Source organism: Pseudopipra pipra, chromosome 18 (assembly GCF_036250125.1).
Source record: "Pseudopipra pipra isolate bDixPip1 chromosome 18, bDixPip1.hap1, whole genome shotgun sequence".
Classification (NCBI taxonomy): domain Eukaryota; kingdom Metazoa; phylum Chordata; class Aves; order Passeriformes; family Pipridae; genus Pseudopipra; species Pseudopipra pipra.
This window is the reverse complement of record NC_087566.1, coordinates 9,429,358-9,448,300: the sequence shown is the minus strand read 5'-3', so window position 1 is coordinate 9,448,300 and position 18,943 is coordinate 9,429,358. Positions and strand designations below refer to the sequence as shown.

At 47.6% G+C, this 18,943-nt stretch overlaps 2 protein-coding genes across 5 annotated transcripts; one reads left to right on the top strand and one right to left on the bottom strand.

The window, feature by feature from the left end:
• Positions 1-262: 262 nt before the first annotated feature.
• CDK2AP1 (cyclin dependent kinase 2 associated protein 1) lies at positions 263-14,920 on the top strand. 3 transcript variants are annotated; one of them, XM_064675141.1, is made up of 4 exons: positions 263-601; positions 10,697-10,803; positions 11,265-11,391; positions 14,073-14,920. In XM_064675141.1, exons 1-4 carry the CDS (start codon positions 394-396, stop codon positions 14,138-14,140), a joined length of 510 nt encoding a protein of 169 aa, XP_064531211.1. In that variant the 5' UTR covers positions 263-393; the 3' UTR covers positions 14,141-14,920. The 3 variants fall into 3 exon arrangements, with proteins under 3 accessions (XP_064531211.1, XP_064531212.1, XP_064531213.1); XM_064675142.1 differs by lacking the exon at positions 263-601 and adding an exon at positions 2,733-3,029; XM_064675143.1 differs by lacking the exon at positions 263-601 and adding an exon at positions 10,474-10,589.
• Positions 14,864-18,322, bottom strand: MTRFR (mitochondrial translation release factor in rescue). Of its 2 annotated transcripts, none has more exons than XR_010435102.1 (4): positions 18,224-18,321; positions 17,153-17,456; positions 16,124-16,490; positions 14,864-15,197 (listed from the first exon to the last, which is right to left on the bottom strand). XR_010435102.1 is itself a non-coding variant. In XM_064675144.1 (4 exons), exons 2-3 carry the CDS (start codon positions 17,420-17,422, stop codon positions 16,278-16,280), a joined length of 483 nt encoding a protein of 160 aa, XP_064531214.1. In that variant the 5' UTR covers positions 17,423-17,456; positions 18,224-18,322; the 3' UTR covers positions 14,864-15,197; positions 16,248-16,277. The 2 variants fall into 2 exon arrangements, 1 of the variants encoding a protein (XP_064531214.1); XM_064675144.1 differs by having other exon boundaries at positions 16,248-16,490; positions 18,224-18,322.
• Positions 18,323-18,943: the final 621 nt, after the last annotated feature.

The following is an 18,943-nucleotide window of genomic DNA, read 5'->3' as shown; positions in this document are numbered from 1 at the left end:
GGGGAGGCGGGAAGGCGGCGGCGCGCGGGCCGCCCTGAGGGACGGCCGGGGCGCTCCGGGCTGGCGAGGGGCCGCCGCCCGCCGCGGGCACAGCCCGGTGGAAAAAAAAGCGAAGTTGTGCCAAAACTTTCCGAAGTTAATTAAAACAGCCCCCCCGCGCCGCCGCCGCCGGGGCTCTGCCGCCGCCGCCGCCGCCGCCCGCCCGCCCGCCCCGCTCCCTCCCGGCGGCTCCCTGAGGGGAGCTCCATTGTCTGTGAGGGGATGGCCGCGCACCCCCGCCCGCCGCGCCCCCGCCCTCCGCGCCGCGGTGCGCGGGGCGCCGGGCGGCCGCGGCGGGGTGGCTGCCGGCTCTCCCCCAAAGTTTTTGGATCCGCGTCTCCTCATGATGTATGGATGATATATTGCATTGTGGGTGTCAATATAACTGACGGCCATATTTGCCGGTGCTGCTACTGCTGTAAACAACCCAAAGTGTCTGGGAGACACGGAGACGCTTCGCTGAATTTCAGGACGCTTCTCCTCCTCCCGCTGGCCATGTCTCTGGGAATGTCTTACAAGCCCAACTTGAACGCCCACATCCCCGGGACTCCCCTCAACCCGGGTAAGTCCGCGGCGGCAACTGGGTGGCAAGTTTGGGGAGGCGAGCGGCGGGTGCCGCACCGGCACCTGGGGGAAGTCCCGGACTCGAGTTTGTGCCCAGTCCGGTATGGCGGGGCAGCGGCTCCTCCGCGCCGCCATTACCCGCGCCCGCCCGCCCCGCCGGCCGGCACCGCCAGCCCCGCACCGCGCCCGCCCCCGCGCCGGGCACCGCGCCCGCCCGGCCCCGCGCCGCCGCCGCCGCCGCCGCTCCGGGGCTCCGGCCGCCGGGTTTCCTCCATGCTCGGCTCCCCGGGGCGGCTGATTGATCTGGATCAGGAATATTCCGGCGGCGCCTCAGCGAGGACCGCTGCTGGCGGGACGCCGCAAGTGCGGCCGCTCGCCCCGCGCCTCAGCCTCGCCTCACGCCTCCTCAGCGCCGGGGCCGCCCCGGGGCCGCGCTCCGCGGGGCCGAGGGGTCGCCCCGGACGCCGGAGCTCCGCCGGAGGCACCGGCATCGCCTCGAGGAGACTCCCAGCCCCGCTCCCCCCTCAGAGTCTCCCCCTCATCCCGGGCGCGGGAGCCCTGTCCGCTCGCCGGAGATTTGGAGATGGGGAAGGAGGGGGGGTGTGGTGCACACGGGAATTGCACTGTTTCTTAAAAAGCTCCTTTTTCAAAATCAGTCCCTCGTCCTTGGATCTGTACGCGAGCAGTTTCAACTTTCCTCTCTAAAAAGTTTCCTTGACAGCATTAACTTTCTGTCTTTATTTTTTTTTGCTCCATCCCCTCGCTTTTCCCTTCCCTCCGCGGTTTCCGAAGGCACCGGCCGGGGGTTTTTGCCGGCGCTGAGGTGCTGCCGTACATCGGGTCCCCGTGTGCGAGTCGGTGCAGCCTGAACAAAGCCGCAGCAGCAATTGCTTCGCTGTGGGATATTTGGAGGGGATCTCGCTAATCTCTGCGCGTTGGCTCGAGTTAAACAGCACGAAAATGGAGAAGTTGCTTCTGACTTAAAAAAACCGTATTCCCGTCTCCCATTCCCGATGCCTGCAGGGCTGGCATCGGACCATCCCCAGCCACAAATCAGGCTGATTTTTTTTATTTTTTCCCCCCCCCCCGAGAAAAAGTTTTGGAGTTGGGTTTCAGAGGGAGACAAATCAGCCTGGGTGATTTTTACGGCACCGTTAGTGGCTGTAATCCTGGGAGGCTGATGAGCGAAAGGGATCACCGAGATGCACCTCTGTTCTAGCTGCCAGGAGAGCAACAATCTTATTTTACTGCAAGGAATCGTCGCCAGCTGGTGGATGAGCCGAGGTGCCGGTGCCTCAGACACTTTGATCCTGCGTGGAGCTGAGCTCGGTGGGGCTGTGAGCTGGAAAGGCTCCGTGTGCCGGGGTCGTGTGTGGGGAGTGCCGTGGGCCCCAGCGCTGCTCTGTGGAAGGGGATGTGCCGAGGATTTTTGACAAAAAGCAGAAGTGTCACCGGAGGGGGAAAAAAAATAAAAAAGAAACAAAACAAAGCCGAGCAAGGGAAACCGTTCTCCTGTCGGCTCCCACGAGAACCTGTGCCTTGCTCTCCGGAACAGCCGTAAAATTGCAGGGAAAACAAAGGTGGTATTTTGCGATGGTGGGTGAGGGGTGGGGATTAGGTCATGCTGTGGGGGGGATCCGAGTCTGGCTGCTCTGCGAGCGGGGACTGCGAAATCCCGGCTCAGACATGCCGCGCACAATGCGAGCCGAGCGGGGAAGTTTCTGTCTCCAGCCCTCTCGCTGCCGTGTCGGTGCTTTCCAACGCTCCGGCTGCGAGCAGGGCTTTAGATTCTTTCATGCAGTTTTATCTTCCCCTTCCCCCCCAGTCCTCCTTTTTGCCTCGTAACGGCAAGTTAGCAGCAGTTTGCTGTCATGCTGGAACTATTCCTGTCTAAGTTGTCCTCTCTTCTGAGTTCGGATCATCCTCAACACCCCCAGAATCTTTTCAATGAAAGAACGTCCTCCTCTGAATCCAAAATGGGCTCTCTCTTCCCTCCCTGTCTTCTGCCATTATCCTCACGCACCAGCTCTTCCTCTAGCTGGTGGTATTGCCAGCACCGTGGCCTAAGGCCAAGGGACTTAGACAAAGCAGTCCTTGCAGTTGCACATATCGCATTCAGAGTGATATGACTGCAAATGGCCCCCTCCTTTCTGGAGCTTAATTCTGATTTGGAGGAGACCGCTTCTCTATTGTGCTTAAATTAAATGCCCCCCAGCCAGGGGGATAAATCCTAGGTCTGCTTCCAAACCTGGGGTGAAGGACCCCCCCCGCCCCGTCCTGCAGAGGAGAGGAAAACAGGAAATCTGTCCCTTTTGGCCTGAAATCAGCCCTGCAGAAGCCTCTCTGTATGAATGCTGAATATTTTGGTCTCGGCCGACGGAGGGCTCTGGGCAGCTGTGGATCTCACAGGGATTTTCCTCTGGGAGGTAATGCTGCTTCCCTGCAGTGCAGGGCTTCTGGTGCAGGAGTATTTGGGAAGACAGTGTCGACTCAGCTCCCGGAGCTGCGTCCTTGCTGCAGAGCAAACTCCTTTCAAGTTTAGGCTGAGTGGCCACTCTGCAAAATTCTGTTTAAGCTGCACATCAGTGAGATGAAGCAGTTGTGCTTGGTGGGTGACTGGGCTCTGTTCTTGCACGGGAGCATGTTTTGGGAATCCAATCCTAGACTGAAGTCCAGAGGGAGTGGAGCTGTGTGTGGGAGGAAATATGGGGAGGAAGCCTTCGTGGGTTGTCGGCAGATCTGGGGATGACTGTGGGTGAGGAAAATGCAGCTGCTCCACAAGTGACTCAGGATGCTGGAAGTATCCGGGTGCTGACTCCTCTGCCTTGCACCAGGCTGAGGGAACGAGATAGTGTTGTCACAGCAGAATTTGGTGCCTGTTCCTCTTCCCCAATGCCCAGAGCAGTGCTGACACTTGGCCCAGGGTGGCTGCACTGGGCTTACAGTGTTTTGTCTGATTTACCAGTCATCTTCCTGGAGGGGCTGAGCTCAGGAATTGGGCTCTGGCTGTAGCATCCCAGGCTGTCAGATCCAAGCTGCCTGTGCTGGGGGAGCCCCATTTAATCTCCTGCACAAGCACCTTCTCTGCCTGGGCTACAAAAGGTTGTTCTGGGAGGGACTTGCAGTGCTGTGGCTCTACCTTCCCAACCTCACCTGACCCTGCAGTGTCGCAGGGGAACCTTTATTACCTTTTCTAATAACCATTTGTTTTGTTTCTGTTTTCTTCCTTATCATGCTGAATCTTAGGAAGTGCTGTTTCCTCCTCATCTGTCTTGCGTTTCATATTGTTTGACTGTTTCTCTGTACGGGACCAGCTGCTGAGCTGAGGTGAAGTAGTGCATCTCCATTGACTTAAGTGGAATAGAGACATTTACACCAGCTGTGAACTGATCTGTAGTTTGTTTTTCACCCTGTTTCCATGTGTTTTCTGGCTCAGTGGATATTCAGCATTCCTATTTTGTTCAGAGTATGCACAGGTCAGAGAAAAGGAGTTTTAAGATCCAGAAGCTACAGCAGGAGAAACTACTTGGGATTTTCCTTTAGTTTTATTGTCATTCTTGCAGGAACGTCAGGTTTTGAGACAAAATCCTGTTTGTGTAATAAAGCCTAAAAACTGTTGTCTGTAGGATCTGGAAGCACAGATTCCAGCAGGCTGGGACAAGGGAAGGAGCTGTGTCTTGGCTCCACAGGAACAAGCGGTGACCTGTCCAACAGACACTGCTGGATCTGGGGACCAGCAGGGCTGTGGGTGCACCTGCCACACCTCCCAGCAACCAGCAGCTTCTTGGGAAAAGTGCAAATTCTCACTGAGAGGTGAAACATAATAACTTCCCTGGCTGGGGCTGTAGGTTACAGCTGGAGAGACCAGTCCCATTCAGTCCTGAGAAACGGTTCCAGCACAGGAGGCCGGTCCTTGTGTTATTACACTGCAGTGCAGACTTGTATGAGCACGTGGCTTGCTTGTCGCCCTTTACAGAGACAGCTTCTGTTTGATATTGTTGTCCATATTGAGAGGTTGTTTTTGGAGTGGGAGTACTGGAAAGAATACTCTTTGTAGGCAGAACAGAGAGCAAAGTGTTCATGCCTGAGCAGAGGAGATAATTTCTAGGAAATATAGTCCCCTCTCTCATTCAAACTGAAATTTGCTGGATCCCTGATCTCTTGGAAGTCCATGAGAAGTTGAAAATGGTCTGAAAAGAAGCTCGCTAAACGTGTTTCAGAATTAGCAATTTTCAGGTGGACTTGTTTGGGCATTTAGAAAACTGGCATTTTTGGCTTTGTCTACCTGAGTGTTTTACTTCAGAGCAACAGTGTGGTTTCCACAGTCAGCAAATCCTCACATGGTCCCCGCCCATCACATGCTGGTTGAGTTGCAGAATGGTTTTGGTCCATGCTAACTTGATTCCTTTCGGATAAAAATGATCCAGAAGCTCTACTCCAATTGTGCAGTGCTGATGCTGCATCCCTTTTAATGGGGACACAAGGATCCAAACCAAAGATTGGACAGCTTGGAACCATACCCCCATAGTCTGGGGGACCAGACTAAAATCTAACCTTAAGTCATACCCCCTCAGGCCAACTACATGTGGTGTACACGTACCAAATGCTTTCATCTTTTGATCTGTTCCTTGTTGTGCCAAATAACTTGCTCATGTAGAAATAGCTTAAGCTGGAAAAGAAGAATGGTGGGGAGTCCAAGGGACTGGCTTTTGTTTTTCTGATAAAAAAAGAAGACAGGAGGGTAGGAAGAGGAGACATAAAACATGACCATTATCCACATGGAAAGATTTAATAGCACAAGAGTACTCGAGGAAAGGCCCAGAGTGTGACAGATCAAAAGAGCAAGGCCTCTGGCTGTTCTGATAAAGAATGTCCCAGTTCTTGAGAACATATTTATGTGTCTGCGCACTGCGCTTTTTTAAAAGGAAATAGTTTTATTCAAAGAAAGGTCTGTTTCTTCCAGAAGGGCTGCTTAAAGGAGAAATAGTGGGTGAAAATACATTTTTCACAGCTAGTGCTATAAGGAATGTTTTGTGCAAATGAGAACAGGGTCCATTATTTTAAATTAAAAAATTTATGAGAAGGTTGGGGGAAATGGGGGCTGTGTGTTTGCACTCTGGGTTGGCAAGTCCTGTTAGAATTCAGTGTGTGGCTTGGCTGTGCAGTGGATATACTTGTGTAGACATGTGGTGTCCATGGATGGCAAGGAGTTCTTGTTGAACTTACACCAAAGTGCGTGGAGGGCTCAGGAATAAAATATTCCTGCAGTCAGCCAAAGCACTCCAGCTGTGCTGAGATCTGCACTGCAGAAATGGCTGTGCTGGTTGAGGCTTTACCTCTGCCCTGGTGCTCGAGGATGCCTCACAATGTGCATTGTCAGAGCAGATTACAGGAGCATTTCTCATGTGTTTTCTTGCAAAGTTGTCCAGCTTAGGACAGACCAATTTATATCCTCTCAGTTAAACTATTCCAGCCTTGTTGTCTTGTACCTCATAGGGTCAGGAATCCAACTGCCACCACCTGAAGCAGATGAAGTCCCCCAGGTGTGGCAGAGGCAGTGACCTCCAGCACTGGGCTATATAGGGCTGTATACTGGGCTATATAGGGCTGTATACTGGGCTATATAGACTATATATGACCACGAGCCACCAAAATGGCAACAGCCTTGATGCTGCCGACAGCCTCAGCTTGAAGGGTCTGTGAAATACAGGGAGAAGTGTTGAGACTCCACAGCCTGTGCCATGAACCTTGGATAAACTCCAGGTACAGGTGTCTCTTCTTACACACTGTCATGTTCGTGTGGGGAAAGAGTCTGTAAAATGGCAGTTTGCCTTTGCAGTTTTATAGGACCTTTCAAAGTACAGGGCAGTAGAGAAACACAATCCAGTGGGATTGGCCCTTGATTTGTCTCAGTCAGTTCTCCATGAGTAACTAACTCAGTGAGTTGTGTGACTATTCCTGATTTTCCTTTGCTGTCTGTGAAACAGGGTGGCAGTTGAGCTGTGTAGATGCATCTGATGGAAGTGGATCAGGTGAGTGTGTCCTGGTGTTCCTGCTCCTGCTGCTTCCTTGCAGGGTGCTCAGCAAGGTGCCTTCCCAGTTATTTTCCAGCAAGTAGCAGTAAGAGAATTAAGAATTAAAACTTGGATCAGCAAATTGATCATCATTGTTTAGGCTTGGAGATAGTAGCAAAGGAGCTGAAGGGATCCCTACAAACCTAGCAGGAATTAACGACAAGATTCCTGGTCAGTGGGAGTTAAGGCAAGCAAAGATTGATTTGAGATCCTTTGTCTCTTAGGGTGTTAATTTGGGCTCAGAGAGAGGGGTGGAAGGAAGAGATTTGGATACCAAAATCTCGTTTCTATTTGCTGTACCTCCCCTCAATTAATATAGATTAATATTGATTAACAAGAAAATCACTATATTTCTGTGAGAAAAATGCTTGTGGCAGTCTTCTGCTTGAATACAGAAATAAAAGACATTGTTGGTACAAGAATAAATGGGGATCTACAAGGTTTTGTGTACATTTAATTAGGAAAGTGGAGGGAGGAAAGTATGTGTATTAATTTAGGTTTTAAACAACAGCAAGCACTAAGACAATTTGGGATGTGATACAGGGTGTCAGTGAAATTCAGTACCAAGCACACTCCCTTTTCGATTCTGTCAGTTCTTAACTGTCTCCATTGTCATTTTAACGTGAGAGAGCAAACCACGATTTAGATCCCCCCTCCTTTTTTTCTCTCCAGTGAATACCTAATCATCACACTGATTTTTGACTGGGTATTGACTGTGAGACTTCCTGGCCTAATTTTTCTTTCTAGCTATAATAGCAATATCTGGTGATTTATTTTTTTTTTAAGCTGAGATATACAGGCTGTTCAGACACGCAGCTGAATTTTGGGTTAATTGAGTAATAGTCAGCCAAGACCCAGGGCTTCTCCTCGAGGTTAACATACAAAGTGATAGGTCAGAAAGCTCAGGGTCTGTTGCCCTGTGAGATACTAATACCCCCCCAATTAATTTCATTTTCATGATTGCATCATCTTAAATTGAGGTGAAATCAAGGATTTTTCCTTTCCCCCCTCCTTCAGCTGAGTTTGACTGGCACAACTTCTGACATGGATGTGTGGAGGCTGGTGCTGCGGCCAAGCCAAATCCTTTCCTTTGTTCTCAGGGCCTGCTGCTGCTGCTGATAAAGTGGTCGGCGCATGGCATTATGTCTTATTACATTTTTGATGCAGACTGCAAAGAAACGGGTAAACTCACCATGGTTACCACGCTCTGTCACTTGGCAGGGCACGGCGCACTCAGCGATGGCCTCTAGTGTCTGCAGCACAGCTCTGCACCGCCCGGGCACGGCACAGCCGCGGCTCCTGCGCTGCTCCTTCCCACCGGGAGCCACAGCCAGCCCCGGCCGCAGCTCCTTACTCAGCCTTGGGAGTTCCTGTTTGCTTTTATGCCTCCGTGTTGACTGACTCCCTGCTGGATTCATGCTCCCGTGCTGACACCAGCCCAGCGCTGTCCTGCTTCCACAGCTGTGAAACTTCCTTGGTCAGCCCCAGATCTGTGAAACTTTCTTGCTCAGCCCCTGGATCCATTCACTGCTTTGTCCTGGCACATCACATTTCTAACAGAGCTTCTCTCTAACCCACACAAACCCTGCTGTGTTATTTCCTACAGACCAAGCTCGTGTCATTGCTTAAACGTAACCTGAAACAGTCACTGAATTATCTGGACTGTGTTATCATAAAATCATAGAATAGGCTGAGTTGGATCCCATCAGGATCATCGAGTCCAAATCCTGGCCCTGCACAGACATCGGCACAGCTCAGCTGCCACCCTGGTTCACAGGCACCAAAGGAAAATCAGGAATAGTTACCCAACTCACCCCAACAATCCCCCATGTGCTTGAGAGCGTTGTCCAAACGCTTCTTGAGCTCAGACAGCCTTGGTGCTGTGACCACTGCCCTGGGGAGCCTGTTCAGTGCCCAACCGCCCTCTGGGTGAAAAACCTTTTCCTGATGTCATTAATCAGTGTGTTATCATTAACCAATATGGGATCAATAAGTTGCTCTTTGTTTTGCATGGGCTGCAGCTCAGCTTTGCTGGCTGAGTAGAGCAGGATTCCTGAGCCGGGTCACTGCCTTGTTCTGAACCAGTTTGGAGCATCCAGGTCTTGGATGTGACTGCTTCCAACAGCAGTTTGGGAACAAGTCTTTGCAGGATAGGTCTTTTGCTTTATTGTACATGAGGAAAAATCGCTTAAGCCTTTCTCTGCTTAATTGAGGTAATTAAACCTTCTTACCTTGCAGCACAAGGGGCTCATTAATGTTTTTGAAGCATTTTGAAGTCCTTGGAAAAAAAGATGCGGTTTGTTGTTGTGCCATGTTTGGGAACTGTTGAAATTCAGTCATCTGGACTTGAAATACTGAGTTGCACACACAGAAATCTTACACTGGTGTGTGTATTTTGAGCTGATAATGTGAAGAACTAACTGAGAGAGTAGCTGACAACTGTGGTGTTCCTTCCCAGTGCCCTGCTCTGTGGGTGTGGTGTTTAGTTTTTTGGGGGTTTTACTGTGCTTAAGCAAAATTCGCTCCATGTGAAACCTCAGCAATGAAAATGCAGGTCTGTAATGCCATAACATTCAGCAGCTCAGTTAAAGACAGAGAAATGTTGCTTCTTTAAGGTGACCTACTGACCAGCCCAATCTGCCTTTCTGGAGGGGATTTCACATCTGGTTAACAAGTAAAAATTAGAGAACACACTCTCTTCTTGTAATGAAGAAAACACCCCAGTGATATCCTGTGGTAATTCTGAAATGGAAAGAGACTTCCCAACTGAGGACAAGAGTCTATTCCACTATGATCAGAGCTTTCTACAGAGTAACTGCTGGCCCTTTCTTTTTGTAGTGAGGGGAAAATAGGAATGAAATCACTTGTAACTTTAAAACAAAGCTAGAGATTTACATAGTACTGAGCCCCAGTGACTTTTAGCATCAGTTTAATTTAGATTTAAATGAAGGCTGGTAAATGAGATCTGTTCCTCTTACGAAAGGCAGTTGGGAATTTTCAGCAGAGGAGTTTGTGAGGGGGGAGATTTTTCCAGACAGCAGGCAGTCTGTGTCTCTGCCTACAGGCAAAGGCAGCAGCATCCGTGGATGCAAGGGCACGGGAGCTGCAGGAGTGAAGAAGTTCAGTGCTGTGGTGCTCCCTTGCTCCTGAGTGTAAGTCCAGAACCAGCAGGCCCTCCAGCACAGTTGTGATATGGGCAGCATAATTAAGCCCCCTAAGAAAAACCTAGAAGTTGTTTCTCAGACCCAAATTTTTCCCACTGCAGGGCAAGGGGGAGGAAGTGTTTTGTTTCTGAAGCAGTTTGTCAATGAAGACATGAGTCAGTTTCTGGAACTCCGGATTCAAAACTCGTTAGATGTGAATATAATGTTTTATAACTTTAGAACCCGAAGCGATGTTGTTTTTCCTTTGATTTGCTTATATAGCACAGTTTGACTGGCTAAAAACGTTTGATATCACACAAAGAGGAATAATGGCAGCACTGCTCGGCTCTGGTGTCACACAATGAGCAGCAGATCTGATCCACCTCAACTGACTGTTCCCTAGGAATGGTTTTGGCATTGGCTGAAAATAGTACTGAGGGTAACTTGCTTTGACCATGTAATGACACTTTGAGTTGCAAAATTACTTTCAGATAACTTGCACTGAAAAAGTAAAAATAGCCCAGTACATCAGACTCATCTGTGTGGAATGTATATATGCAAAAATAGGGCTCCTTAATATTTACAGTTTGTCTGGGCAGAACAACCTGTCATGCTACACTCGGCTTCACTTTTAGGCAAACAGTTTGCACTGATACTGTTGCAGGCTGTGTCATTTCCCAGTGTGCAGCAAACATTAGAGAGGCATTAATTTAATCATTCTTTTCCTCACAGTGACACTCAGAAATGTCATTAGTGATCCCAGACAAAGGTGAGAGGTCACAGCTTTAGAAACAAGTGATTAAAACGTGTCCCAATGTAGCAGACTAATTGATCTTTAGATAATAATAGATTTTTTTCTCTCTTTTCTCTCTACAGCTGGGAGTGTTCACTCTCCCTCCACGAGTATGGCAACGTCTGCACAATACAGACAGCTCATAAATGACTATGGACCCCCATCTCTAGGCTATACACAAGGGATGCAGGTATAGCTCTGCTTATTTTCCTTTAATCAGATCACTGACCCCACGTTTGCACAGTAGCACGGATTGTGGCCTGTAATCTGAGGTGTTCCTCCCTCCCACCAAGGTTTGAAATCAAACCCAAATGGCAGGACTGCTTCCTCACACATGTCTGGGGATCAAATTAGACTAAGCAGAGTGCTGAGGGAGGTTGTTACTAATTAACTGTTAGTCCCATCCTGTGTGAGTCACAGAGAAACATGTCTTGAATTATGTTAGTAAGGGCTCTAACATATTTTAAAGTTATTTGTTAAAAAATGAATATTTCTGTACAGTTTTCTTCTCACTCTCCCTGCCCAGCTAACTTCTCCCCAAAATATACACCTCACCACTGAAAAAGCAGGAACAAGGTTAATGGTTGCTGTTTGTTGTAATTGTTTTGTTTTTACAGTATTTGATTGAGATTAATCTACTTTCAACCACAGGGTACCAGCAGCAGTCAAGTACCACAGAGCAAATATGCAGAACTTCTAGCTATCATAGAAGAATTAGGAAAAGAGATTAGACCCACATATGCTGGGAGTAAAAGTGCGATGGAGAGGCTAAAAAGAGGTAACTTTTAAACTTATTTTAAAACAATAATCGTGTCCCCTACACTTTGTGCACTGACTGCTTGTGTCCAACTGCATGACAACTGTGTCCTTTGAAAGGAGACAGCCTGAGCTCCTCATGGAACTGGAAGTATTAACCTGCAGCTGAAACCTTGGGATGCTCTATCTGTGCTGTATTTGATAGATAAACAGTGACAAAATGTGTTTCATGTGCACACAGAGAGTTCCAGTTATTAACTCGACTCCTATTGTGGAACCCTTAATGGATACATTCTTTCAGGGTCCCGGTGACTTACTTGCCCCTTCAATTCCCTTTTCTCCCCAGTCTCCAAAATACACAGCCAAGCATTGTTTACTTCTTCTCATACACATCTCCCACCTACTTGGCCCAGAAATCTTCACTGAAGTGCATTTTGCCTAAAGAAATACAACATTGTGGAAATTCACGCTGGGGCTGGTGGAGAGAAGGTGTCAGGGAAGGCTGTTCAGACTGAGATGTCAAACATAAACGTTCTGTTACCTGCTGTCGAGTGATTGTGGTGTCATTAAGAGTCCACTAGAAAGGGCCAGAGAAGCTTTTAGGGCTGGCTGATGAGTCTCTGTGGCTTTGCTTTGTCAGCTAAAAGGGGTAATAAATGCCCTTTCCTTGCAGTGTAAAAGAAACCCCTGCATGCCCCACTGGTGACATCAGCCTGACATTGTCCTCTGCAGGGGACGTGCAGGGATATTTCTGAAGGAGCAGTGGGACATTCCAGTGCTCCAGCTCCTGAAATGACCCTGAAAGGCCATGGACAACAGTTGTGCTGCCAGTTCAGTCCTTTGCCAGTGTAACATGGTTACCTTTTCCTCCCTTCCCGTGGTCCTTGTGCTGAGATTGGCTCATGCATTTGACCCGGAATGGGAATGTTATTGTAACAGAGTAACTTCACCACCTTGCAAATCCTTTACATTTATCCAAGACTACAAAGCTTTATTTAAGGCTCAACCATTATGGGAGAGTAATATATCTGCCGTGACATGCAATAAAATGACTAGTAGCTGTTCTGGGAAAGGATGCAATAAAGTCTGCTGATGAGTGGTAAGTGGAATCTGGCCCAGCTAAAATCAATGTTGCTGGAGTCTCTCTTTATTGCATTGCCTGAGTCAGTATTAATAGATCATGAATGGCAATAGGCTAATGGGGACAGCTTGAGAGAGACCAGGGGAGATGCAGACCTTCTCTGAGCTGGATGGTTCAGTTTGGGGAGGAAAAGTTGTTTTGTTGCTTCTTGAAGCGAGTATTTAATTTGTTGGTTAATGTAGGTTTAAGATTCAGTGCTGCCACTGTGACTTGCCTGTGTTGCAAAGAATCCCAAATAAATACTTTTTGCTGCCATCTTTTGGTCACAAACGTACCTCTCTTTCCATTTTGGGAGCCTGATGGCTGAAGGAGCATGTGCAAGTGTGAGAGCAAAAGTGACTGAGGGGAACCACGTGACTGCTGCCTCCATGGCCATGGAGGTTATTCCTGAATAAAGTCCCTGTCCCCAGCTCCACTCGCTCCTACTGACCTCTAAAATTGGCCAAAGTCCCAGTGTTCTACATTATTCAGAGTAGTTCTGCTGCATAAACTGGGCGTCCTGCCACCACATCCAGGTCTGACACACTGCTGTGAGTAGGAGTTTCTGGATCCCACAGCTGCAGCTTTACTCCTCTGTGGCAGTTTAACCCTCTGCAAAGCCCTGCACTCATCATGTCCCAGGTCAGTCCTCCTTGGATGGAAAGGCAGTTGCTGTGACCTGGGCTAGCAGCCTTCTAGAAACAGAAGCCATTATCTCTAGAGACTAACCCCCATCTATTGCCTCACTGCCCTTTTTCCACCTTGTTAAGGAGCATGATTGAGCAGAGAAATCACCTTCTATCCTGCCCTGTCAGCAAAACAGAACCTCCTTTGTTGTAGAAAAATCTGTCCATCTCCCATTTTAAAATCTATCTCAAGCTCTGTTCTTTCAGCAGCTCTGTGAACACAAATCTACATTTAGTTCCAGAATCAAGGTCCAGATTGCTGGAACTTCAAGGCAACAGGACTTGTAGTGGAAAATTCCACATTCTGTCTCTCAGATGAGAGTAGATGTAAAGTGGTGATGATTTCCACTGGGAGCTGAGCCAGTGTTAGGAGGTAACTTTTTGCACACACCATAAAAAAAAAATCTCTTATTTTTACAAGAGACAAAACTTGTCTTTAAGCAGCATTATGATGCTTGGATTTTGATGCATCCTTAAGGAGAATTATCCCAAGGGACTAATACTTTCAGAGCTTGCTACAATGACTCCCCAAATAACTTTGTAATTTGTGTCACTCCACTGTAGCAAAATAACTCCCTGGTAGGCAAGATTTTTTTTTCCTTTAAGTCTTTGATTTTAAGTAGGTCCACACTGCACATGAAGATCTGCCTGTCACTGCAGACCTATAAATCTTACTGTGCTCTGCTTTAGTCCCTTTTCAATTTATGATGCGAGTTTGGGAGAGCAAACTTCTTTAGGAGCAGCTGATGTTTGGGGCACGAGGGCTGTCTCCCTTTTCTGAGGCCTGCTCTGGTAGCCTTGGCAACTTGGGACAGAAATACATAAACCTTCCTGTGGGCTGTCATTGCAAGTGTGACCTGAATGGGATGATTTAAAACATGTCCAATTCTTTTGCAGGCATTATTCATGCCAGAGGATTAGTTCGGGAATGCCTGGCTGAGACGGAACGAAACGCACGATCTTAGCCCCCTAATTCAGCTGCAAGATTTTCCATCTCTTCATGAAGAAAAAGTAACACTTATTCCTTTTGACTCTTGAAACATTCAGACAAATTCCTTTATTTTGAATGTTTTACCTTTCTTGTTTTGCCCTTGCAAAAATGTATAGTTAAGAATGAAAAAAAAAAAAAAAACAACCAAGGATTTTTCAACTTACTGAGGGTTTGCATTTTGTAAAGATTTAAAACTCCCTAAAATGTTTCTAAAACATGGAAACTGAAGTGCATGCAGAGGAATGCTCTCTCTCTCCCAGGCTATATTTCAGTTCTCTTCTTATCCAGCCACAGCCTCATTCTGTTTTTTCCTTCAACTATATTCACTTATCCCCAAACTGTCAATCTTTCAAAGTTTGACATAAGCTCTAAGGATTTTTTTAATAAATGCAGAATAGCATGCTGTACCTAGTAGTCTGCTAAGTCACAATTTGTCATACAGCATAGACCCTGCTTAGAAATAACCTCCCCCTTCTCTTATTTTCCCTTTTTTTGTTCATTTTGCATAAACATTTGCATGACTGTTAGTGCTTTGAAGTCCATTTAAAGTGCATGAGCTATATGGAAAATAGGGAAACCTATTAAATAATAACAAGGTCCTGGAAAGCTAATTCCTACATTAAGGCTGGAGATTTCAGTTTAAAGTTTGCCAAAAAAAAAAAAAAAAAGGAAAATTCTGGATAAATTACTAAAACTGTTATTTGCATCTTTGTATGTATTTATTACTTGACGTAATAAAGCTTATTTTCATTAACAGTTTGTATTAAAACTATGTACAGTCACTTTAATCAGATTCACACTCCACAAATAAGAACTGTCAAACAGATAAAAATTGACCCTTCATGCAGGAGTTCAGGAAAGGACAAGGGAAGGGGCTGCAGTTTGCTGCTGAGTTTCCATCCATGGCACCGTTGGGATGCAGTCAGTCTCTGGGAAAAGGAGGTGGAGTTCAAGGTCTCTGTTTTCAAAATCCATACTCTGGCTTTGGGTCTTTGGTGAAGGCCAAAACTTGGTGGCAGCTGGTGAGGGTGCTGTCCAAAAATGAATGAGAAGTTCTGGTTAAGCAGGTGGGAGTTGTTAACAGGGTAAAACCAGGAAATTGCACCTCAGCAGTGACTTCAGAGTAGGTGAGAAAGGAAATGCAGCTGCATTTGTTTGTTTAAAACGGGAAACTCAAAATGAGTGAAGATACCAGCATGCCCAAATTCGACTGCAGCATGGCATAAACATAGTAAATGACTAATTCACTATTATAAAATAAAATAAAAATCTAAATCTTAAAGAAAATGGGATGGCTAATACATACAGACCTATGGATACCTGAACAAAATACAGTATTAAGAGGCAAACTTAAAAAAGAGTTAATTAATTCACAGCTTGGATGAAGTGGACTCTGTTGCCTTGGGAGGCAGCTTCCAAAAACATTGTTCCTTATCTGTAATGACCCAGTTTTACCTCTGAACTGGAAGAAATGACTGCCCTGCCCTCACTTGAGGAGAGACCCTCCTTCCTGCACCCAGTGCTCAGCACCACTGCAGGTAAGGTCTGTAAAGCTGCTGTTTAAACTTTGCTCAGAGCTGAGCAGGACAGAGCATTTGTTCAGCTGACACATCTGGAGGAGGCAGCCAGTGACTGGTGTCTCTTCCATCAGCAGGTCAGTTCACACCAGCACAACCAGTACCTAAACCTGGTTTATAAAGGATTTATGTCACTGAGTAAGTATGGGAAGTGAGAACCTTTTAGTGCTGTTTCCCTCGTGTGCTGGAGCCCCTACAAAGCATCCCAAGGTGTCACCTGGGCAGAAGGAAATCTACTGATTTTTTTTTTTGTCTCCCTTAACAACAGTGGAAAGTTTATAGTTCCTTTTTAACAAGGATTCTTTTATCTTCTGAACTTGGCAGAACAACTGATTGCTAAGTGTGATTAATGAGATGATGGCAGAGAGAAGCAGGAATACCTGAGTGCTTTTATCCCTTTACAGCAACAGCAGGTCAGCACTGGGTGTTTCAGCTGTGCCTCTGAAGCCCCACATCGTGTTAGTCTGAAAGGTGTGTTCAGGTCTAATGACACATTTCCCTTACCCCACTAGGGCAAGTCAGTATTTCACATGTTCATTTCTTATCCAGTTGTTGCACCTCTTTAAAAAGCTTTTTCCTTTCCAGGTTTTCCTTTGCTCTTCTTTTTTTCTCCTGCTTCTTCTTCTCTGATGCTTTTTTCTCTTTATAAACATCACTCTCTTCACCTTTGTAGAAAAGATCAACTTTTTCCTGCAGGATTTCTCTGGCAATCTTTCTGTTCTTCTCCACTGATCTTGTTTGATGACACTGAAGAAATACAACAGGATGTTTTTACTGGAACTTTAACCTGTTTATTCTTCTGCTTTCCCTCTCAGTCTGTATATTCCTGCCATTACAGCAAAGAAACTCCCCTTCTCCCGAAGCCAAGAGCATCCTCCCACCAATAACAGCTGGAACTTTTATGTCCAGATGATATATTTTAATAATTATTGCTACTGCACTTGTCAGACTGGCTTTTGCATTAATCTTTAATGCTTCCATATTACCTTGGAAAGCTGCTTGAGTTTAACTTAACTGTGTCTTCCCCTTGTGACAGGAAGCAAAGATTAATTTCAAGGTATTAATTCACAGGAAGTAGGTAAGGGAAATGCTTAAAAAGGATCTGCAGAGTGTGAGCAACTTGTTAAAGGAGAGATTCTCATTCCCATGGGGGACAGGAATGTGACAGCTACAATGAAGATTCATTTACCTGAAAACTACAAACCAGTAAATTCATGGCAAAGCCAGGAAGATCAGCTCTGCCCCCAGTTTATTTATCTGCTGACAGCCAGAGGTGCTTCTTGCTGAGATTCTTTACCATAAATATAAACTTTTCCTCATGCCATGCACACTGTGATTGTGCTTTACTCTGAAAGGAGGCCTGGAAGTCGTGATGCAATTTGTGCCTTAACAAAATAGAACATAATTACCTTCACTACAATCCCAGATGGAATATGCTTCAGGACAACACAGTTGTTTGTCTTATTTGTGGCTTGACCCCCTGGGCCATCACCTCTCACAAACTGTTCTTCCAGTTCTGCCTCAGTGAGTCCAAGGAGATTCAGGGAGTTCCTCTTTCTTGCTGCCTGAAGCATGGGAATGCTGGGCAGGGAAAGCTGCTGCTTCCTCAAAATCCAGGGGGTCCATGCTGACAATTCTCTCAGTAAGAATGGAAAATGAAAGAAACCTGGAACATTCATACAGGAGTGAGGACAGGCTTCTCTGGGATGAAACCTGGAATGGAAGTGGAGGGTGGAGTTTACTATGAGAATCCTTGTTTTCAGATGATCCAGTTTGGCTGCACATCTTATGCAATATTTTCACAATCAGGTTTGTTTACAAGGATATCTGAACTGTTTCACTGGCATTTGCCCTGGAATATTTACCATTCTGAATGGAATTTTGGTTCTTAATGTTATTAGGTTTCTTAAAATAGTTGGATTATTTTGAAAGGGATCTGGAAAACAGTAAGTCAATAAGCACTCCTACCAACACTTGGGAAACACTAAAGGTATCAAATATTAAAAAAAGAGAGGGAAGAGAGGTTATTTCTACCTTGGAGTCTGACCTGACCTGGATAATGAGGAATGTCAAGTCCTACTGCTTTCAAATCTCACTCTGCAATAATCAATTAAAACAGTACATCCTGTCATGCTTAAAGTAGAAAGAAAATACTTCAGCATGTGAATAAATATTCATAAGAAATTGAACATAAGTTGAAATAATTAAATGATAATAAAAATAATTGAAAATATTTTTAAGCAAACTTTTATTGGCACCCACTGAAGAAGTTAGTAATTTTTTAACGAAAAATACATGCAGAAAAACCGGAATAAGCCTTTATTTAGCCGGTTTCATACGACTCTGCCCGCTTTGAAAGCAGGACTGACAGCTCTTCATAGACAGGGTTAAAAACCCACGTTCCCTCGGCCTGTTCCCGCTGTTCGACCCCACAACGGTGACATAAGAGGAAACACAGAAATCCCGGACAATTCACTCACCTCCGCCGGCCCGGCCGCGCCTGCGCTGCGCATGCGCGCGCCGGGAGGGAGGGGCGGTACACTGCGCTGATTGGCACGTGGGACAGCCAATCGCTGCGCGAGGGGGGCGGGCTTTAGGCGCACCGTCCCCTTCCTTGCCAATGGGGCTCTTCGGGAACCCGCGCGGCGGCGCGCGCCAATCTCCGCGCGGCGGCGCGCGGGCTCTGCCGCGCAGCGAATCAGCGCGGGAGGCGCGGGCCGGCGCGCGCTCGAGGCGGCCAATCAGCGCGCGGCGCTCGGTCCGGAGCGCCCTCTACCCTTCCCACGGTTCGAAACTCGGGGCCGCCAATCGCCGGGCGGGCGGCGCAGGGCCCGCGCCTCTCCATCGCCTCACGGCCGCGGCGGGACGCGGCTGGCCGGGCGCCGCGGGTTCCCAGCGATGCGGGTAAGGAACCGGGCGGGCCCGCGGGGCCAGCGCCGCCGCGTTTGGCCCCGTCCCAGCGCCGCGTCCCGGAGCCGCGGAGCCGCCCCCGTGGCCCCGCCCCTTCGCCCGGAGAGTGGCGGGCGCTCCAACCAATCAGAGGAGGCGGCGCTGTCAACACCGGAGCGCGGGGGGGGGGCTTGGGCCGAAGGGGGCGGAGTCGAGGGGGGGATGCTGGGGAAGGGATGGGAGCGTGAGGGGGGCGGGAGGTGCCCGGGGACGGGTGTGGGGGCACCGCGGGAGAGACGCGGTGCTTGTGA

Coding starts and splice junctions, on each gene's coding strand:
- CDK2AP1 (XM_064675141.1), top strand. CDS start 394: ATGATATATTGCATTGTGGGTGTCAATATAACTGACGGCCATATTTGC. Junction 10,804..11,264: donor GCTATACACAAGGGATGCAG/GTATAGCTCTGC, acceptor TTTCAACCACAG/GGTACCAGCAGCAGTCAAGT. Junction 11,392..14,072: donor GATGGAGAGGCTAAAAAGAG/GTAACTTTTAAA, acceptor ATTCTTTTGCAG/GCATTATTCATGCCAGAGGA.
- MTRFR (XM_064675144.1), bottom strand. CDS start 17,422: ATGAATGTTCCAGGTTTCTTTCATTTTCCATTCTTACTGAGAGAATTG. Junction 16,491..17,152: donor CATCTGGGATTGTAGTGAAG/GTAATTATGTTC, acceptor GTATTTCTTCAG/TGTCATCAAACAAGATCAGT.